This window comes from Homarus americanus, unplaced genomic scaffold (assembly GCF_018991925.1).
Source record: "Homarus americanus isolate GMGI-L3 unplaced genomic scaffold, GMGI_Hamer_2.0 scaffold57980, whole genome shotgun sequence".
Lineage (NCBI taxonomy): Eukaryota > Metazoa > Arthropoda > Malacostraca > Decapoda > Nephropidae > Homarus > Homarus americanus.
Window position 1 is genome coordinate 3,779,349 of NW_024716703.1, and position 20,308 is coordinate 3,799,656.

The window sequence follows — 20,308 nt, forward strand, 5'->3', positions numbered from 1 at the left end:
TCAAAATTGGTCCAAATCTTCAGAGCAACCTGGTAATTACCAATCCCCTCTACATGTCTAACTTCAAAGATGTTAATGACAAAAAGGCCTCGGATGAGAGAAGAAAAGCTGGACTCAGAAGTACTGCAGGATTCAATCCTCATTATTTAAGAGGTCACTATAATTTAGCTTTAGATAAAGTGGTTATATTCATGTTAACTGAACTATTGTTCTCCAAGTACATAATTATGTGGGATTAAAAAAATATATTCAAAGGCCAAACAATCAAAGTAAATCATGGAAATCTGGAGAAGGAAATCAAAAGAATGAATAGTATCATACTTTAAAAATCATGTATAAAACCTGCAGACAGCATATCACAGCAGAGATACGAGATTTCATAAAGTAGCTGGTGCCATTATACAAACTTGTACATACTTTTGACAACTATACATTAAAATTTTCTTTAAAATCTGACAACTTGTACGTATCAAATAAGTAAGAGCAAATGATCAGTCAACCTACAACCATTTTTCACTCGGGAAGCTAGTCAGTTCACCCCTCAATTTTCTAGCGAAAAAAAGATAAGAAAAATAAATAAATAATTGGTACAATTACCAACATCAGATGAAAAGCTAAGACCAAGTTGAACCTTTAGTGTGCCAGTTTCATCAGCATTCAGACTGTTGTATACATTAGGGAAAATTAATTATTCTAAAAACAAATTTACAGTAACAATAAAACGAGGATTGATGTTGAAATCCCACTTTATGGCAAAGCCCAACACCAAGTGACTCGTGTTATATATTCAATTCCCTAAGTTCATGGGCTGAAATCCAAAACACTTTTAGATCTCAGTAGGTGGAACTAATTCATCTATTAATTGCACCATCAAGTTTCTGAAAATGAGAACTTTATAGGCTACTGTCACCATCTTAAAAAAGAAAACCATGAATTACAATATAAATCACACCCGTACAAACATTGCCTTACCAACCATACTGAAAGTCCGAGAGGAAGTTCCATTCAGTTGCAGCCAATATCCACATTAAGAGCATTGGAAATTTACTAAGTGCCCTACAAATCAAAATCTAGCTAAAAAATGGAAGGAGGTGACAATATAAATGCTCCAACTGCTAATATGATACACACCCCACAAGAGAAGTTAACCAAACTGCAAAAATAGAAAGATACAATGAAAACTAACCTCATGAACTCACTATTTTCTGCACAGCTCTACACTCCCCATACTGGACATCAGAGAAACCGAGGTCTACCAAGTCTATGATGATCCATTACCTCTTTGGGACTACACAAGTCCCTGAAAAAAGGTTATCCAAATACGGTAAGTGATTCCCCACTCTCAAGTCAAGGTAGTGTGAGTTAGCTGAAAGAATATTCTGATCTACACTTTAATGATCTCTAATAAATTTAATGCACTGAGAATAAAAGAGTAATTTCCCATAAAGACTCCCTAAAGACTCCACACTATTTAATGAATATAAAGTCATTCTGGACACATTTCCATGATAAAGTGTGTTAAGTATAAACTAATTCTAAAAGGTAAACATTAAAATATAGCACCACATGACCACACTCCCAATAGTTTGGCATACTAGAAATTGAAATGTTACACAGACTAGGTATTCAGCCAGACCAACAAGGATGGGAAAAGCAGTGAATGTGATTCCTGATACGAGTTACTATACAAAGACAACACAATGAAAACTTTCCAACAATTTATGACCATTTTCCACATTTGTGTGGGTTAGCCATGATTATCTGATGGCATGGTGCTCCAGTCACCATCCAGTAAGTTTGAAGTATTACAACTGGATGCCCTTACTATCACCCACTTTCACAAAGCAGCAACTGGTATTGTATCTAGGACTCCTAAGTTCACTCTTAACTGGCAATGGATATAAAACTTTAACCCCAGCCCTCATTTCTTAACAGTATATATACAGTATGAAACAGCCTATAAATTTCCCCAATGTGGCCATTAGAAAAGATCAACCAACTAGGAAGAAAGAAGTGTTGAAAACAAACTAAAAAGAATAGAATTATCAGAAACATGGAGAATAGTTTTTCAGCAGAGCCCAGCCTAAACAGAAACAAGTTTATGTGCCCACCAGGATGACACTAGAAAAAGGCAGAGGATAGGAGGCCAAGAGAGATAATTTTCAGGTTGGTCACATATCCCTCTCACAAAAAATCTGCCTATGTAAATGTAATGTGAGATCAAAGGTGATCCCTTGAATTTGGTAATCCTGTCCTCCCACTGATCTTCTACCATTATCCCTGGATAACTAAACTATAGATGAAAAGGATTCTAAACATATCAAGTGTTTATGTACAAAGATGAATGTTAAATTACTGTAAATAGTGAGCACCTACATTTAAAAAAAAACAAAAATCATGAAACATTGTGAGTAACAAAACAAAAAGGTGAGAAGAAAAAGTACTGCCTTTGATTATGACTCCAAGCTGTCTGTTATACTGTAGCAATAATTCCCAACCTGAGGAAAGAGTACCACTTGTGGTACATAAGGGTACATATGGTTGTAAAAAATTCATGTTCACTCAAGAAAAACAGATTTAGAAGGTACATAAAGTGGATAACACCACTTTAAAAAGTTGGGAAAATTGCATAATGGGCCCAAGCTGCAGCACGTGATGGAGTCAAAGATTTCAATAATTCTCCACATGAGTGGTGATAAAGCAAAGCAATTTTAATGATAAATATTTTATAATGGGGGAAGCACCATCTATAACACAGAATTAATAACATCAGTAAAATGCCATGAGTGTACTGTGTCTAAGATTTAGACTGAGCAAAGTTGTCTTCTCTTCTTGCTAGTGGGACAGTTGGCAATGCACAGCTCTGTTAAACCCTTGATTGGCCAGTTCTACTGTGAATGGCCTCTGCCCGAGTCAAGTGGGTTATTAGAGCATAGTTACATCTACCTTTAAATACTGTACTGAACACATTACCTAGTGGAGTCCATTAAACTAACAACAAAATATATCTATAACGTGTGTGCACACAGTAAGCCGTACCATCCAAAACTCAGACAAGTTTCCTTTGGAAGACTTAATTACCAACTCCTGTCCCCATTTCTAACTGAGAATCCAAAGGGGATATAATCAATTCCAACACTTTTCACCTTTAAGAAACTTTTCATAATGCTGGGACAAAGGAATGGGAATGAGCAAATTTGCAATCCTGGTCCAAACCTATCAGAAAGTAAACAGAACGAGAAGAAAACCTAACACCCTAATGTCTGTGGTGTGAGTGACTTTTGAAATGATAAACTTATGGACCACATTACCGGAAGTGTACTGAATTTGTTTTGCAAAAATTCACCAAAGCAATGGCTACTTTACAGTACAGTATATGAAGTTCCTAACTTAGGAATCTTAAGCCTTCAAATTCTGAAAAGGCCCACCATTGTCGTTAACAGCCTATGCCCTTGTTCCAGTCTTTCTGTAGAGATATACTGTACTAGGAAGATAAAAACACAAGCCTTGATACACACAACACTCAATGAAAACTGATACTATAGAATGCTAAATTCCAACCTTTTTTAAACCATGTTACAGACAGCACCAGGTTACACTAAGAAGGAAGAGGTGATTCACTAAACCCAGGGAATAACCTCAAAACAAAAATATAAGGCCTAAATGTGGAACTAAATAATCTGAACTACATTAGCTCGGTATGACGACATAAATATCAGTGTTCAATATAACACAGAAATAAAGCCTCATATTCAAGAAATTGTACTCTTACAACAGTAACAACAGATGAAGGCATAAACATACTGCCATATCTATCACTGAACAAAAGGTAATGTGTTGTGCTTAAAGTTTCTCAACTCATTTTAATATAATGATGCCCTTAGCACTGCCTCCTCACTCTGTGCAGCGCTAAGCTCAGTTTTGTAGATGGATAATTAGTTTATAACTAAGTATTCTCACGGAACAACTAAACCCAGCTATCACCTTCCGAGGAGTTACTCTATTAACTATTACATATCCTATGAGGGCAAAACACCTAAAACAATATCTTACGCAGGTATATTTGTTCCTAATAGAGAAAACCCAGTGAACCCTACAATGTTTCATCAAAATAAAAGTTCTGTCCATTCTGTTCCATGTCATGTCAAAGAAAATCCTGCCTGAGAACAAGCCTCAAAACCTGGTAAAAAAAAAAAACACTGCCTACATGGTTGACTGAGCTACTGGTTGTGGTATCAGGTTATTACTTGAATACAACCTAGGTTATGCTGGTCCTACTGAAACCAATATGCCAGCTTAGACCCAAAGTGGAACTATTAACAAATATACACAACCCTAATAGCACACCCAACATTGGATCATCAGCAATAGCAAGCAACAATTACAACATGATGTAATGAAGATTACTTGCTTTTAATAGTAATAAAACACTGAGAATTGTGTGGACTGGCCTAAAACAACATCACATGTGCAGAAGTTCAAACATTTAAGACCTTATTTGAGAAATGCTAGCTACCCAGATAATGATATGTGCAGAAGCATGAGTGGCTGGAAATAAATATAGTTGATACCTGAAATTCCAATATGGCCGATTAAGTGACAGGGAAGGTGTGTGAACGTTAACATGATGTCACGACACGTTACTTTTGCATTAAATGGCGACTGTTGATTCTAAAGTTACCATTTCAATACATGGTTGTCGGTGAAAGGTGCAACTTATTCATGAATTATTTCAAGCCACTAAAATCAGAGGATGTCTTGGGGGCTTCAACCCATAGAATTAGTGCGTATATTACTCGAGTCGCTTTGAAGAGCACTAGGCCATAAGTACTCCTTTCAACTGTGATACATAAGACTAAATTACAGCGGTTAACATCTTAAAATACTTTAAAAAGGAGTGTACTCCCAAAGTTTCTCGCAGTCTAACCATTAATATAATTACGTCAATTATCAAGCAGATAAAAATTTTTTGAGCTTATGGTATCAAAATTACATAAAGTACTGAGGGAGAAACTGGAAGCATTGTTGTATCATGCATAGCTGAATACATACAAAATATCTCCAAACCTTGTACATAATGTTTGAGTTCACCGGTTTGCTTCATATATTAATAAAAAATAAAAAATAGTCATCATTTGAAAGATGCACTTCACTTTAATATAAACCTTAAGTTTAGAATAAGGCTGACAACATACTCTGATCAGGAAGAATTTGACCAAAAAGCACATTAAACTGAGTGCCATCCACTAGCATTCACTGCAAGGAATATAAAATCAGGTGCCATCATCAAAGATGTATTCGTTTTACCAAAGGCTCAGCAACTTACGTTTCATCTCAAAGTTTGGTAATTTTGCTAACAGCCATTTTAATTTAATTTTTTTTTGAGAAATAATAATGAAAAGCACACAAAAATCTTCCTCCTAGCTATAGAATAAGAGGTTTATAATTCTATTTTGCACATTGCATAACTTAATGTGATGTCTTCAAACAGTAAAGAACACTACCCATCTATCAGTTATACTGTATTCCATTCTAAAATAGATTGCGAGGATACTTTTACAAATTTACACAAGAGAAAAAAGCGTACAATGCTAGCGAAAACATGTTAATTGAAACCTCATGTTAACAAGATAAAAAATTTGAATAAAGTTGGGGAATAAAAAAATAAGAACACACACAAAGGACTTGAGTATAAAATCCCATTTCACAGCTGAAGGGAAGAGACAAATAAACTATAAGATTACTTTGCCAGAACATCCCCTTAGCAGAGCTTGTCTGTGGTGGGGCTACCTGTGTTCTAAGGCAAGAACACCATTCTGTCCAATAGTATAAATACTGCACAGGGTAGGTGCAAAATTACCTATTTGCCCAGGTAAATCAGGGTTTACAAACTAAGTTCCAACTTCAAGTAATGTGTCAAAAAGTGAGTGAGTCAAGAGGTAAACTAAGGCAAACCCTGGAGCTGAGTTGCCCGACTTGAAATCTGCATTCTTAAATTTTAATTCCAAACTACTTTTCTCATATTTTCCTGCTATACTGTATAAGGAAACCCACCGATGGAGTGAAGGAGAGGTTCCAGGGTTAGGAAAGATATGAACCCAAGTAGACCAGTTATGAGTTGTATCTCTTTTAAGTTGAAAGATGCACGAGTACTTTTATGGCATTGAGATCTAAAAGTCAAGAGCATCAAACCAAACCTAAAAGATTCTGAAGGGAGCTAATTCCTCCTCCTGAATGGGAAAAAACCTAGTATTTTGGTGAATTATTAAATAAACGACTGGTGTTTAGGGAAACTGAGCAAAAGAAACCTGCTGCTGAACAATCACATAAGTAAACTAAATATGGCTGCTATAGATAGCTTCCTGATTATGAGGCATCAAGTCAAAAAGAAGTCATGATACTCAATACAGCAACCCCTCTAGTCTATACTGTATTATGGAAGACTTTATCTAAACAATCCTTATAATGCATCATGTGTTTTCACTGTAATTTGTAATACCATAATTGTCCTCGGGGCTATGTAACAATTATGGTACTGTACAATAACTTATATAATTACCATACATATACAGGATTACGAAATTATTTAGCCCCTGTAAATAAAAAATTACTGAACGTATTAAAAGTAAGTCAGAAGTGAGAGGATTGACAGTAATATCCCTTAGAAAGAATAAGGAGCCTTGACAATCATACTATAGATATAAGCCCGACTGGCTACGTGCTTAGACTGATGGTCTATGAGCAATGATTGTTGATAAAATCAGTTACCAACTGTAAGTAATCCTGAACTTCTTTAACTAGAAACATCACTTTCTTTCTAAGCCTTGAAATGAGTTTCCTTTGGCAGAAAACTGGGAGTCTGTTTGTTCTATAAAACCTTTAGACTCAGCCTGAGGCTAGCACACAACAATTAGGGACCTAAAACAAGAATCATCTTACCTCGACTTTAAGCATGAAGCTCAAACACCCTTCAGCCATTGGTGAGACAGGAGGAAAGTAAAGAAATGTCAGTCTGAACATTTGATGATGCAGTAGAATAGAATGGACAGGCACTCAATGGCTCAAAACATAACTTCCAAAGTCATTAAGACCATCCTTGTCCCTGGAGGCCCTATTTCTATGATACGTAATTCTTGTTCAGTCAGGAAAAATTCATGTAATATGATAAAAGTAATGAACACATAAGTTTTATGTGCTTAAGTAATGCACAACACTTAAGAACATTGCCCATAAAAAAACTTAACAGCTCCCCAATGAACATACCTGCTTCGAGTCAATTACAGTTGCCGTCAAGTGGTCTGAATGATTAAAATACTGTATGACTAAATCATTCTAAGTGGAACATAAGAATCACTAGAATGAATATACAGGTAGTGCATACAAACCTGATTTTCCTTAAGGTGGGATAACCAGTGCAAGCTTCCAAAATTATCTTTCCTAAAATCTAATTCTATACATCCCCCAAGGGAACTGAAACATCCTTTTGTGGCCTTAAGCAAGCTACTAGGCAATGGTGGCTTTGCATACCAGTTCACCAGGAAGTCATCATTCAGCAAATGTTGATACAGTGCAAAACATGTCTAGAATGTATGCCAAACCCTGAGAAGTATCCAAAATGTGTAATAGGAAGTACCAGACTGCCATAATACAAAAGCAAGTCAGGAAGACAACTGTTGGCATAACTAGGTGAATGGAATAGAAAGGGTTATCACTTTATACAGATGGCCCTCACTTTGTTACTTCACAGAAGTGTAATCTTGCTATTCAGCAAAGATCCTAATTCTACCACTCTCTTGCTTTGTGCAATAAAACTAAGCAATTATGTGACTGTTTGGGCTGGATGTGGGAAGCTCGTGCAACCAGTGCAGGCAAGAGTGTACTCCGCTATGCAGCTGGGGCACACTAGGCCTTATGGGAGCAAGTGGAGCAGTGAACAGCCATGTGAGGGAATTTATGCATTCCCTCAATTAATATTGCATTGTCCATTGTTTTGTGCAGTCCTATGCTATACTCATCCATCTTTATATGTGGATTTGCCATTGTTGTTGACTTAGTGCAATGTCATCTAAGTGACTTTCCTAGAGTATCTCCTAACCCCTCTAATGATAAAACAAAAGACAACTGCTGCAACACATAAACAGTTAGAAATATTGAGGCAAGCCCAAGTAGATGACAGAGCATCTGCATTTGTACTGCACTCGGTCTTGGGGAGAGCACAATAAATGTCATTAAGAAGAATACCGACAAAATAAGGAACTCGGTGTTGCACTCAACATATATTTCAGTAAAGAGTCAAGGATAAGAAATCCTCAGCTAAACACCCACCCCTCCCCCATAAAAAAAAGTATTTGGAATGTGAAAAATGCACATCTCAAGTGGTTACATGTCCCAGTGGAGGGAGAGTATGCAAGTAAATTCCTGGTTACATGTCCCAGTGGAGGGAGAGTATGCAAGTAAATTCCTATTTATTTCTTGTAATATGACTGATGGAGCTAATATACAAAACAACAAGCAAGATATGTGCAATGAGAATCAAAATAGAGATCAATAGCCTCTGAAAAGCTATTAATCCATGCAACCAAATAATAAACAAATAAATAACAAAAGAGGACTGGGAGTGAACTAACTCCCTCCCCCCAAAAAATTTATTCATAGGTATGGAAATTATCCACAAGGCAAGCAACAGCAAGGCAGGGTAAGTCATATAAAAGTAGAGACTCCATAAAAACTATATTTTAAGTTTTTAATTTTTCTTGGTATGCATGGCTACAGCAAGGTTCAGAGTTGAGGTAGTTCACTCTGAAGGGAAAGGAAAGGATTACAATTAAGTAAAAACTATAAATAGGCTTGTTCAATGACCCTAGTGGTGAAAATCCTTCCAAATGATTTCCTGTCATTTGTCAAAATTCAGGAAACATATTTTATAAAACAAAAAATATTAGCCTGCTTGAAATAATAAAAAAATATACAAATAATCAATCAGTTTCATATCCTGAGACATTAATGAAGTGTGGATGGGTTCGACACATAAACTCAGGAAACACCAATTCCACACGAGTCATGTCATCAAATAAAACAAGAACCCTTATTCCTTCATCCAAAGGGTTGCTGACCCATGCCAAGAGCACCTATAGACCACTCAGCTATGAATGGATGCCTAACTTTACTTTTGGGGAAGTGAAGATGGTCAACTGCACTACTTACTGGCCACACTGTTTCCTCATGTACCGAGGGCTGTATCTACAATGCAACCAATGCAATAATGGGCCTTTAAGCATATAGGGAACACTTTCACCTATTAACTGAATAACCAGACTGGCATATCAGAAAAAAAATTTCACTCGCCTCATAAATACTGTAGTATTAATTGGTAGAGAAAGGACTATGTGACAAAAGCTTTCATATCCAAAGATAAAAAATCAAAGTGAATAAATTCCATGGGTAAAGATCACAAGCAACAGGACATCTCTTGGGCAATAGGGGGGAACCCTAGGTGAACGAGGCACATTAACACAAATAATAAACAGTAGCTGTTAATATTAATTCTAGATTTATGATGCTGCTTTTGGTCAATAATTTTCCACATGTATTTGTTTGTTTAAGATTGCCTATAATATCATAGGCACCCCAAAAAATTATAAAATGTTAATATCACCAACATTAGGACGCTCATTTATTGATTGGTGCTATAAATAAACACTACCTAAAGCATTAAGCTTTTTCATAAAATATTAAATTTTTCCCCTTTTTTCTAGTACTGTACTGATGCCTGGAAGGTTGGCATGTAATTTAAACTAAACCAGGAACAGATTTTGTAAGAACTTGAATGCAATATGCATCAGTGTCAACAGCAACCCAGAAGGCAAGGAAATGTGTTGAATGAAGTTGAAAAGCCATGTTTATGATTAATAGGTTTGAGTTAAACAAAAGGGCTCCAGTGACCTGTTGCCTAACTGGCTTTTTTTGAAGTAATGCTACACAGTATTAGAGTTAGAGGTTACTTTCTTAAGACTTACTCCCCTGGGAAAGTAATTGTTTATGCAGAAATTTATATTTATCCAACAACACATTGTCCATGCTTCAGGATGCAGAGAGCATTGCTTGGGGGTGTTCTAGCAGGATTATCTCATATGTCAACTGTCAACTGACTTGTAGGTCATAGAATCATAGTAGAAACTAGATAAACTAATATTTTAAAAATTATAATATTTAAAACTTATTTTTTGTTTAAAGGAAGTAACAGCACACACAATGAAGTTCCCAACATGGGTCTTTATGCAAGTGAAGGCTTTTTGATACACTGCAGCAAAACTAGCAACATGTAGATGGTAAGTTTCTGGATGTTCTTTACTTGAAAAGCTTCAGGTTATATGAAAAAGAAATGAAATGTGGTGTGGTGTGGTATGAAGAGGTGAACTTAATTAAGGTAGAGCACACCTGTAATACAAAAGGGAGGATACTGAATGCCAGACAATAAGCAAGATGGGCCTTGAAAAAAAGAGCTGTAGCAGTGATAAGGATACAGGCTATACAATGATAAAGGCAAGAATATTAATGTAAATTAACAACTCATTTCTGGAATATACAGAACACTCATCTGCAAATCATAAACACTTCCCCATCCTCATGTCCCACTACTATCAAGAGTTGGATTCTGCGATTAATAATTTGTAAAGCAAGTTTTCTCTTAATATGACGTCTAATCAGTTACAATAAAGAAAATTTGATACTGTAGATTTCAAAAATAAATTAAGAAAACCATGAGCTTGACTTGTGCATCTACCCTTTCAACCAGATTATTACAGCTTCATATCAACACAATGCATAATACAAAAACACTTCCTTTGTTCAACACTGAATGAATGAATTTATGGGGTGTATCCCAGTTTCCATAAAAGCAAGGATAAAAGTATCACTAAAAAACAGAATGTTAAGGTTTTGTTAAATTAAATATAACAAAGGAGCACCACAATGTAAAAGATTATTAAAACAAACACTTAAGTTAATTAAAAGAAATGGTATTTATCAACTCATTCTTCCATAACTACTGAGTGTAAATGTCACTATTTTTAGCTTAAAAGTTTACCATTAAAATTGATACAGAATTTTATTAACCGTTCCCTCTAAACTCTGTTTACCCAACTCTGTTGCAAACATTAAAATTTCCAGAGATGGCAGATGCAACCAATCTTCTCCACTTTCATGGATGCTGAAGATGCTGCCAAACCACAATAAAAAATGAAAAACTGCATAACTATTTTAGCACTAGGCTACTTGTACTCAAGTCAATGTGGGCCAGGTCACTTTTACTTAAAAGATGCATAAACAACACAAGGAGGCTATACAAGACATAAAAAATATATTTACAAAGTTTCCCCAATTCTACTTACTATCAACCCTCACATAATTTGTGAAAACAAGGAACTATTTTTCCCTTATGATGCTCAGCAACGAGACAAACTTGGGCTTCTCCACTAGCATCACAGCGGTAAGTACGGTAACCTTGTTTGGTTCAACTTTACATTAAGGTATCTTAAAAATGTATATGTGCTAAAAAGATAACATTTTAGACTTCTGAAGTCTCACTTTAATTCTGACAGTCCATAAAAGCAGTGCAAGATTTTAAGTATACAACAACCATGAAATTATATTCACTGTACTAAAAAAAATCCTCTTGATTCAGCACAGTCCATTTCTAAATTTTCAACTTGGTCTGCAAGTCATATCCATAACAACATTATTTTCTAAAATGACAAGCTTTCCAGACAAAAAGTGGTGAGACATCATCTATACGAACTGCTGTCCTTAAACTATCAATTACATGATCATAATTATAACAATCACATGGCTAATTTTTTACCCGACCATCTTAATTAGCAAGAGGCAACATCTTATGAAATCCAACAAGTGTGGACCTCATAATGGACAACACACATCATAGGTGACTACGAGTGGTATTTGTACTTTACCATTTACCAGAACCATTTTTCTCCACTACATAATGAAGCTGTCCAACGTCTATGGAAACATGCCACTCTAGCACTATGACAGTCTCCCAAACAGTAAATAACTGGCATGGCCTTAAGTTTGTAAAATAAAGGTAACATGTCCCTTCTTTTTATCAAATCGGCTGGAATCCACACTGCTTGGGTTTTGAGGCATCAGAGAAAACTTGCTGGAGATCGTGGTTAACCATCTAAAATCAAGGTCCTTATTTCTATAAGTAAAATCTAGTGAGTCTTGTTGGATAACACTCCACAGAGACCTACTTTAACTCTGGTGGCTCACTTTCGCAGCAACCCAAGCAAAAGTATATTTTAAAGTGCAAAATTCAGCACATATCTTCACCAGGGACCACATTATGTCATTGTACGATTCCCTTAGAAGTTCCTGAACTGTACTAGTGCACTGACTATGGATTCCAATACAGAACCAGCTCTACAAATGTGAAGTTGTCACAAAGTTTCACTTTGGCAGACCCGCATCCGATGCACCTCTCCCAGTCATAGGGGGCCACAAGTCATTTCTGAGCCAGAATATTCAAATGATGTTCCAGCTGAGTACTGACAATTTGGGTGTAATTCTATAGCCTCCTTATATATGTCCAGGACAGTGAAGAAGCTCTGAAGCTGTTGTTATCTTCTGGTTCTAGCCCATGAGTCTCTGTGTCATCTCTTCTCCAACGGCCCTGGTGCCCCTCTCCCAGAGTCAACCAGTTCACGTCGCATCACCTGATAGGGAAAAATTGCAAGTTACACGGACATAAGATGCATTTGCAAATTCTACCAATGCTAAGTTTCATATAATCACATTAAACATTATGGTTCCTTAAAAAAATAAAAATAAACAAACTTATAAATTAATAAAAAATAAAATAAAAATAAAAATTCTGAAATAAAGCATAACCAATTGCAGGGTAGCTGAAATTAGAAGAGCCTCAGTTCGTTTGTTTTCATACATATATACTCGATTGCTGATTCTTGTATTTCCTCTCCTCAATTTTACTGTGTTCTTCAGCCTATCCATCCATTTCCTTGGTTCTCCCTCCCTCCTACTCTCCACTTCTGAATTATGGACTTTTTTTTACAAGTTTAATACTTTCCATTCTATTATTAAAGGAATGCCTCTCTAACTTAAACCTCTTATTCACCAGAACTTCCATTGGTTGTGGCGTATAACCTTAAAAATGTTTTTTATGGTATCAATTACAGACTCCTACACTTGTTCAAGATAACTTAGCAAAGTTAATTTCACCTGTAAATTAATACAGGGTGCGCCCTAAGATCACCTGATTTCGTGCCTTTACCACAACCTCAATTTTAACATACAGCATTTTGTTCTTCAGGTGTTGTGGAGTATGATATGAGACTTGTTCTCAGAGAGTTTCGTCTAAATATGTGAACTATGAAGCTAACTGTGCAGCAGAAAGCAAAACTTGTAACTTGATACCATGAGACGAAATCTTATGTTGCTGTGCGACACAAATTCCGCATTGAATATGGTTTGCTAATGGGAGATCTTTCTTGTGATACAGTCATACGGAGATTGTTTGAAAAATTTGATCATAAAGGGACAGTAGAGGATCAACATAAGAATTCTGGACATCCAGTTTCAGTACGAACTCTGGAAAACATCAGCAGAGTGTGAGATTCAGTGCTTCGCAGCCCAAAGAAATCTCATTGTCGATGATCACAAGAGTTGGGACTGTCACCATCCAATATTTTGCAAATCATGAAAGCAGATCTTAAACTCTGCCCTCACATTATCCACAGTGGTTCACAACCTGAATGATTACAACAAGGAGAGGAGACTTGCCAGCTGTGAAGCATTCAATGACTGAATGGAGCGAACTCCAACTTGGATCAGGTAAGTTTGGTGGACAAATGAAGCACATTTTCACTTGAATGGCACGGTGAATGGACACAACATCTATTAGAGCACTGAAATCCCAGAAGAGGTGACTGAAAATTCCTTGCTTTGAATTCAGATAAGGGGATGCTTGGTCTTGAAGAAGATGGAAAAACTGTAACGGTGAATGGCGTGCGGTACTGCAATGTGATAAAACACCAGTTCTACCGTGACTTACAGCAGGTACTGACTCCCAACCAGCTGAGAAATGCACAATTCATGCAGGGTGGAGCACGACCACACACAGCAGGGGACACTATTGTTCACCACCAGTTGTTTTGCAACAGAATCATCAGCTTAGAGACCAATTTTGAGTGGGTGCCACACAGCCCTAACCTTAATCCCTTAGACTTTTCTTCTGGGGAGTAGCCAAAAGCAATGTGTACACCAACAATCCCTGCAAACAGGTGGTGGTCATCTTCACACACGCAACAACCCCTTCAACTTGCAAGAAGGTTGTGTCGAACTTTGGTGTGTGTGTCAAGGCCTGTATGAACCGAAATGGTGCGCACAACAAGAATATCAACTACAAAAAATTCTGCAATGTATGATTATCAAATGTCAAGATGTCCTTTTGAGTTTATCATATGATCTTGTAATTGAGTAACATAATTACTTCAAAATAACGTCACAAAATCAGGCCATTCTTGGACCTTTTATGCCTCAGAACTTTCATTGGTTAGGGCATATAACTTTAAAAACGTGTTATGGTATACATTAGATACTCAAACACTTGTTTCAAGATAACTTAGCAAAGTTAACTTTACTGCCCTCTTAGAAGCTAAATATTTTCTTTAAACCGAACAATATATTAGACATATAGTACTATAAAAACACAAGATATACTGCATCATAAAGTAATTAATGTGGAAACCAATACAATTACTGCACCTTGATACAGTCAACATGGCCTTAAATTACTATTTTCACTTCACACCCACCTAGATGCAATAAGGTAATACACCGTACTGTACCAAGTTATACACCGGTTCAAGAAGGACTTCTGGGTACACCAAAGTACAGGTTATCACATTCCAAGGAACAGAGATCTTGGGTTACAGAGGTAGTATGATTCTACCTTAGCAAACTATGGTCTGTTCTCTGTTCAATAATTCATTAACATCTCATCCTATTTTTTCATATCTCTTTGCACCCTAATTAAAGCATGACATCTCTTGCACTTCTTATTTTCTTCTTCCCCCTTCCTATCACCAGAGCTATTTACCACCACACTCTATACACTGAAAATATGTGAAACTCTATTAAAGGCAATGCAAGAAAATTAACATCATCATATCAAGACCTTACCAGCAATGCTATAAAGAACAGCATCACCAAATCCCTTTTGAAGTTCATTTATCACATTTAACTATAACAAGGGTTAACAGTTTACTGACTAAAACATAGTGGAACATTAGCTTATAAAAAAAAAATATAATAATAATTGGACAGTGCGTGTTTCCTCTTGATTCTAACCATCCTGCATTATTGAAAGAATGGAGGGAAAATATTACACGCCTCATACTATTACAAAATAAATCAAACAGACAGAATACCCTACATGATTATCTAAAAACCAGTCACAAATGAACAAAATCTACGAGTTAAACTAACTCTCTCTTACTTGAGCGTGTGGTGGCGGGTGAGGCTGATTCATGGGTGGTACAGGGGAGTGATGTGGTCCCGGCACAGGTGGAGAAACCATCTGATACACTGAATAGCCTCCAGGACCAAGGTTAGGGCCTGGGTGTTGAGGTGGTGGTGGCGGCCCTGTGTGTAGTCTCATGTCTCCACGGTGATCTGATGGTCTACTAATGGCCACACTATGAGTTGAGCTGTGGGCTACAGATACCATTGGGGGTGGTGGACCATGAGGAGGCCCATGTGGTGACCCATGACTTGAAGGGCCATGGCTAGGGGGGCCATGGCTAGGGGGGCCTTGTCCAGTGGGACCATGGCTTGATGGGCCATGTGAAGTGGCCATGGAATGAGGAGGGGGTGCATGAGAAGGAGGAGGGGGTCCATGGGAAGTTGGTGGGTGATGAGGAACACTTGAGGGGCTTGGAGAACTCACTCCATGAGGTGACACACTCGGGTGGTAGTTGCCCCCAGCCGGACTGTGTCTGTAACAATGGCAGTATTACATATCATAGTTGAAAAATCACAATTTCTTTCATTAAAAAAAATATAAATATATATCAAATAAATTTAAATTAGATTGTGTTATAAAAAAATTACAAAGAAGGAAAAGTTTTATATAAATACTTTTAACTTAAGTACGAGGTTAATAAAGTACTTTATCCTTTGTATATACCTGTACATTATAAATTAGTTTTTTGTACTTAAATTTGAAGAAGTGTAGCTGAAACTTAAGTAATAACCTACAAATGTATATGAAAATTAATGGTGTGATTACATGGTACAAAAAGACTGGAAGAGTGAGAATGGGGTGTGTATTGTCTCCTTACCAGTTATTGTATCTCAATAAAGGTACTGAGATGTGAAACAAAAGCAAGAGTGGGCAACTGGGGAATGAAATGGAAACATAATTATACATTGTAGGAGCTGTTTTGTTTACTGTATGCAGTTGTTGTTGTGCAGTTATCCACATCAGAGAATGGGTTAAAGAGATTGGTATTACACATTGATGAAGTTCTAAGAAAAGTAATGTTAATGGTAAATGTGCAAGAATAAGTAAAAGGAATGGTATTTGAAGAGGTAATATTACTATGCATGGAGAAAAGCTGGAGGTTGTGAAGAAGGAAAATAAGTAGAGTCCTGAAAGCATAAATCATAACAAAGAAGAATCAGAGTGTAGTGTGTGCATGAGGATTATATGGTGCAGTGCTGGGAGTAGATACAGACCAAAATTGAGATGACCAGTTTAAGAATCATTATGGAAGCCTGGAGAACTGATAGAGTAAGAAGTGAAAACGTAAAACAACATAGGGTCAAGAGAGAATCAAGTGAGCCTAAAGTACTGAAGCGGTATGGGTATATGGAGGACATACCAGGGTAAGATTTTAGTGAGAAAGATTTATGACAACATGGCTAAGAGACAGAGATTGATTGAAATATGAAGAACTGATCCTGAAATCCTGTTACATAACCAAGTCAGTATTAAGCACTTCTATAATAAATAAGTCTACATGTCAAATCCCAAGGCCCCCAAAATTTGAATATCCTTCACTTTCATAACAAGATCCTAAAAGACAACCACTTGGCATGAAGGTAAATAAACTTTCACTTATCAAGATCGTATGAAAAAATAAAAATAAAATAAAATAAATCAAAATAAAATAAAGTTTGATTCTTTCTTAGCACAGCACTATCTTAGTTCTATCTTGTGTACATTATCACTAGATGCAGGGAGCACAGTAATCCCTTGTCAACATTTTATGTTTTGTACACTGTTCTACCCACCACAGTAGCTGGCCCATTTTGAGTATCTGTGGTTTCAAGGTGATTTCTAGCCAAGAGCAACAAGAATATTTATTGAATCAGGTCTATCAAATGGTTTGACTTGTTCACATCATCATGTACAGGTGACCTCCTAAGTTATGATATGGGATATATTTTTTAAAACTGTTAGGTGAGTATCATATCTTCAAGACATTTTAACATGGGTTCAATGGGATTATCTGTTTGGAGATGAGAAAAGTTGACTTTTTTTGTGTGTAGCTGGTCTGGGACTGAGTGGATCATTAATTATGATTGTGAAGAACTGACAGCGAGTGAAGTAGATGGTTGTGGATGACATGATGTGGAAGGGTGAGGATGGCTATGAATCAGCTAAAGTGCTAATACTGTACAGTAAACAAGGCACACACATCACAAGAATTACACACCACCACCATAATGTCTTTCAATTAATAAATAAACACTTTACTATCACGATGACTCTGCAAACGTATGTAAGATGTAACCAAAGTCAAAGCAAGAGAGAAGAGCGATGGTGGACCAGAGCAATTTATATGTGGACAAGGAATAGTAATGGTTGGGGCTCAGAGTTGGTGTGTTGATTGTGTTGAGACATGTGACAAAGAAAGTTGTGTACTGGATTGTGGCCAGGAGGCTTGGCAGACATAGTTGATCGTAGGGACAATCATTAAACCGGGAGTGACCGATTGTAGCACGAGACACAGTAACTCGGGGGTAACTTGTATGTTCCTAAAATGACAAACTGTTATCTACCACACTCATATTCTCCCCCTTCTTGGCACAGCTTATTCTCCCTCCCTGCCCCAATGCCCCATTATTTTTGTCCACAACTGCACATACAGTAACTACGTATATTAAAGTAAATACCATATACTATAAGTAAAGAAATACAATACTGTGCAACCATTACAGATACTACATAATTAAAGTAAATTTGTAATGCCTATTAAGCATATGTATAGAGTAGAATGAACAAATTTAGAGCAAAACATGTAAGCTCTTACCACTGGTGGTCTTACAGCCCAGCTGTGTGAGTGGTGGCTGGCAAGCCAACAAGTCATAAAGAAACTTCACCTTAGGGTTGTAGGGCTGGGCTGAGCTCCAGGAGGCAGCATTGGTGACTGTTGTCTATGCTCTGTCCCAGGACTTCTATAGCGATACTCAGGCTCTCCCAGTCCGTTTTCAACAGGTATTGGTGGAGGTGGAGCACGTCTATCATGCGGAGAAGTACCTCTTCTGTCGTGCGGTGAGGGTCCTCTTCTGTCATGTGGCGATGCACCTCTGTGTGCCCCTCCTCCAGGGGCTGTACCACCAGTATGGCTACTGCCAGCTTGATAAAAAAAAAAAGATTCTATATATTTGTAATCCAAATATTGCAAGATTTTCTCATACATAACAATATAACAAATAGGTGCTGCAAGTGGTAAGTCTTTTAATGTTTAAATGAAGATACACGTAAAAGTGTTTAAGAGTAGCTCTATGTACAAGTCTGTCTGTCTGCATTAGTGTGATTTATTGTGTACAGTATATAGGAGTGTGTGTGTGTGTGTGTAAGAGTAGTGCTTATATGTGCACACTGTGTTGCTGTAATGTCTATTCTTATTGCAGTGTACAGGATTTAGTGTTGATTAGGTTGTAGACAGTGAATACCAATCAGCTGAATACCCATGTTCAGCTCACCCAAGCAGTGAATATCCCTAGAAACCATGTATAATTCTCATCACCACAGAGGTCCTACTCTTTATCAACATGACGTGATGTATTACTTCTGTACTGTGTATGACTATTTACATTGTCTTCATGTTTAAACATTACCCAAGGGATCAAACAACAGTTTATCACACAAAATATTTTTTCCTTGATTAATGACCACTTAATCCCCATCATAGTCCATCCACATTGAATTTCACTGTAATACAGTAACAGTTGTTGTGCATTGTATTTGATTTTGTGTAGATTGAGTCGTAATTAATAATGGTAGGTATCAGTGCCCTCCCTCCATCACGTGTCATAACAAATGCTTTAAGAACCAGGGTGTGCTGTGTCCAAGTTGCATTGGATACATAAAGTAAAAAGGTAAGGAACATTTTTTTTTTAAATGAAGCCTATGCATGGACAAGGACCATAAAATTGTGTTGTTGTTGATGATGATGATGATGATGATGACGATGATAGGCATAGAGCAAGCAGTATGCAAGAATGAAATACACCTGTATATAAGATTTTGCACAGCCTGCTCCATTAACAACAACACAGTAGATAAACTTTCCTAACCTGTAGGATGATGTCCCTGAGAGTGAGGTCGTGGTGGCGGGGGAGCTGGAGCAGACCCTCGACTGGAAGGTCTTGGATTGACGGCGTGAGAAGGTATAGAAGTTGTATGGGTTGGGACAGAGGAAGAAGTAGAAGATGAAATGGAAGGTGGAGGAGGAGGAATAGGCCCTCCTGGGGATGAAGCGTTGACTGGGGTTGGCGAACTGAGTGGCACTGAAAGTCGAGCATTGACAGCCAAGAGGTGATCCCTTCGAGATATGAGAGAGCTCACAGTTTCCTCGAGTCGAACATTCTCCTGACGAAGTTGATGCAAGCAAGACAGCAAAGATGCAACTGGAATAAAAAAGTGCACTTCTATTACAAAGAAAAATCAGTAATGTAACCTATTTACAAGAAATACCGGTAAACAATTTCAAAACAAACAATAAATTCTGTATGGTCAAATTTGTATTTATCAATCCTACAAACCTTTCCCTATGTTGCAAGGTGACCATAATAAAACCCACACTCAGACCACACATAAACTTGTCCTTTAATTATTGTTATCTGCTCATTTAATTCCTGTAACGGATGTGTTCTGCTATGGTGTTCCCCTTCAGCAACAATGCCCTACTGTAGGATATTCATCGGGGTTGCCCCATCACCACCATGAACTGCTTCCTGCATCTTCAGCTGCCAGTCCCAC

At 37.2% G+C, this 20,308-nt stretch overlaps 1 protein-coding gene across 2 annotated transcripts in view; it reads right to left on the reverse strand.

Annotated features, from left to right (window-relative positions):
* Positions 1-310: 310 nt before the first annotated feature.
* Positions 311-20,308, reverse strand: part of LOC121858251 (protein AF-10-like) — a 48,851-nt gene continuing 28,853 nt past the window's right edge. For both annotated transcript variants that reach the window (XM_042354553.1, XM_042354552.1), the window contains exons 9-12: positions 19,624-19,956; positions 18,424-18,679; positions 15,533-16,031; positions 311-12,731 (exon numbers count right to left, since the gene is read on the reverse strand). In XM_042354553.1, coding sequence (XP_042210487.1) covers positions 12,669-12,731; positions 15,533-16,031; positions 18,424-18,679; positions 19,624-19,956 — 1,151 coding nt within the window. In that variant the 3' untranslated portion in view covers positions 311-12,668. The remainder of the gene's footprint in view (positions 12,732-15,532; positions 16,032-18,423; positions 18,680-19,623; positions 19,957-20,308) is intronic.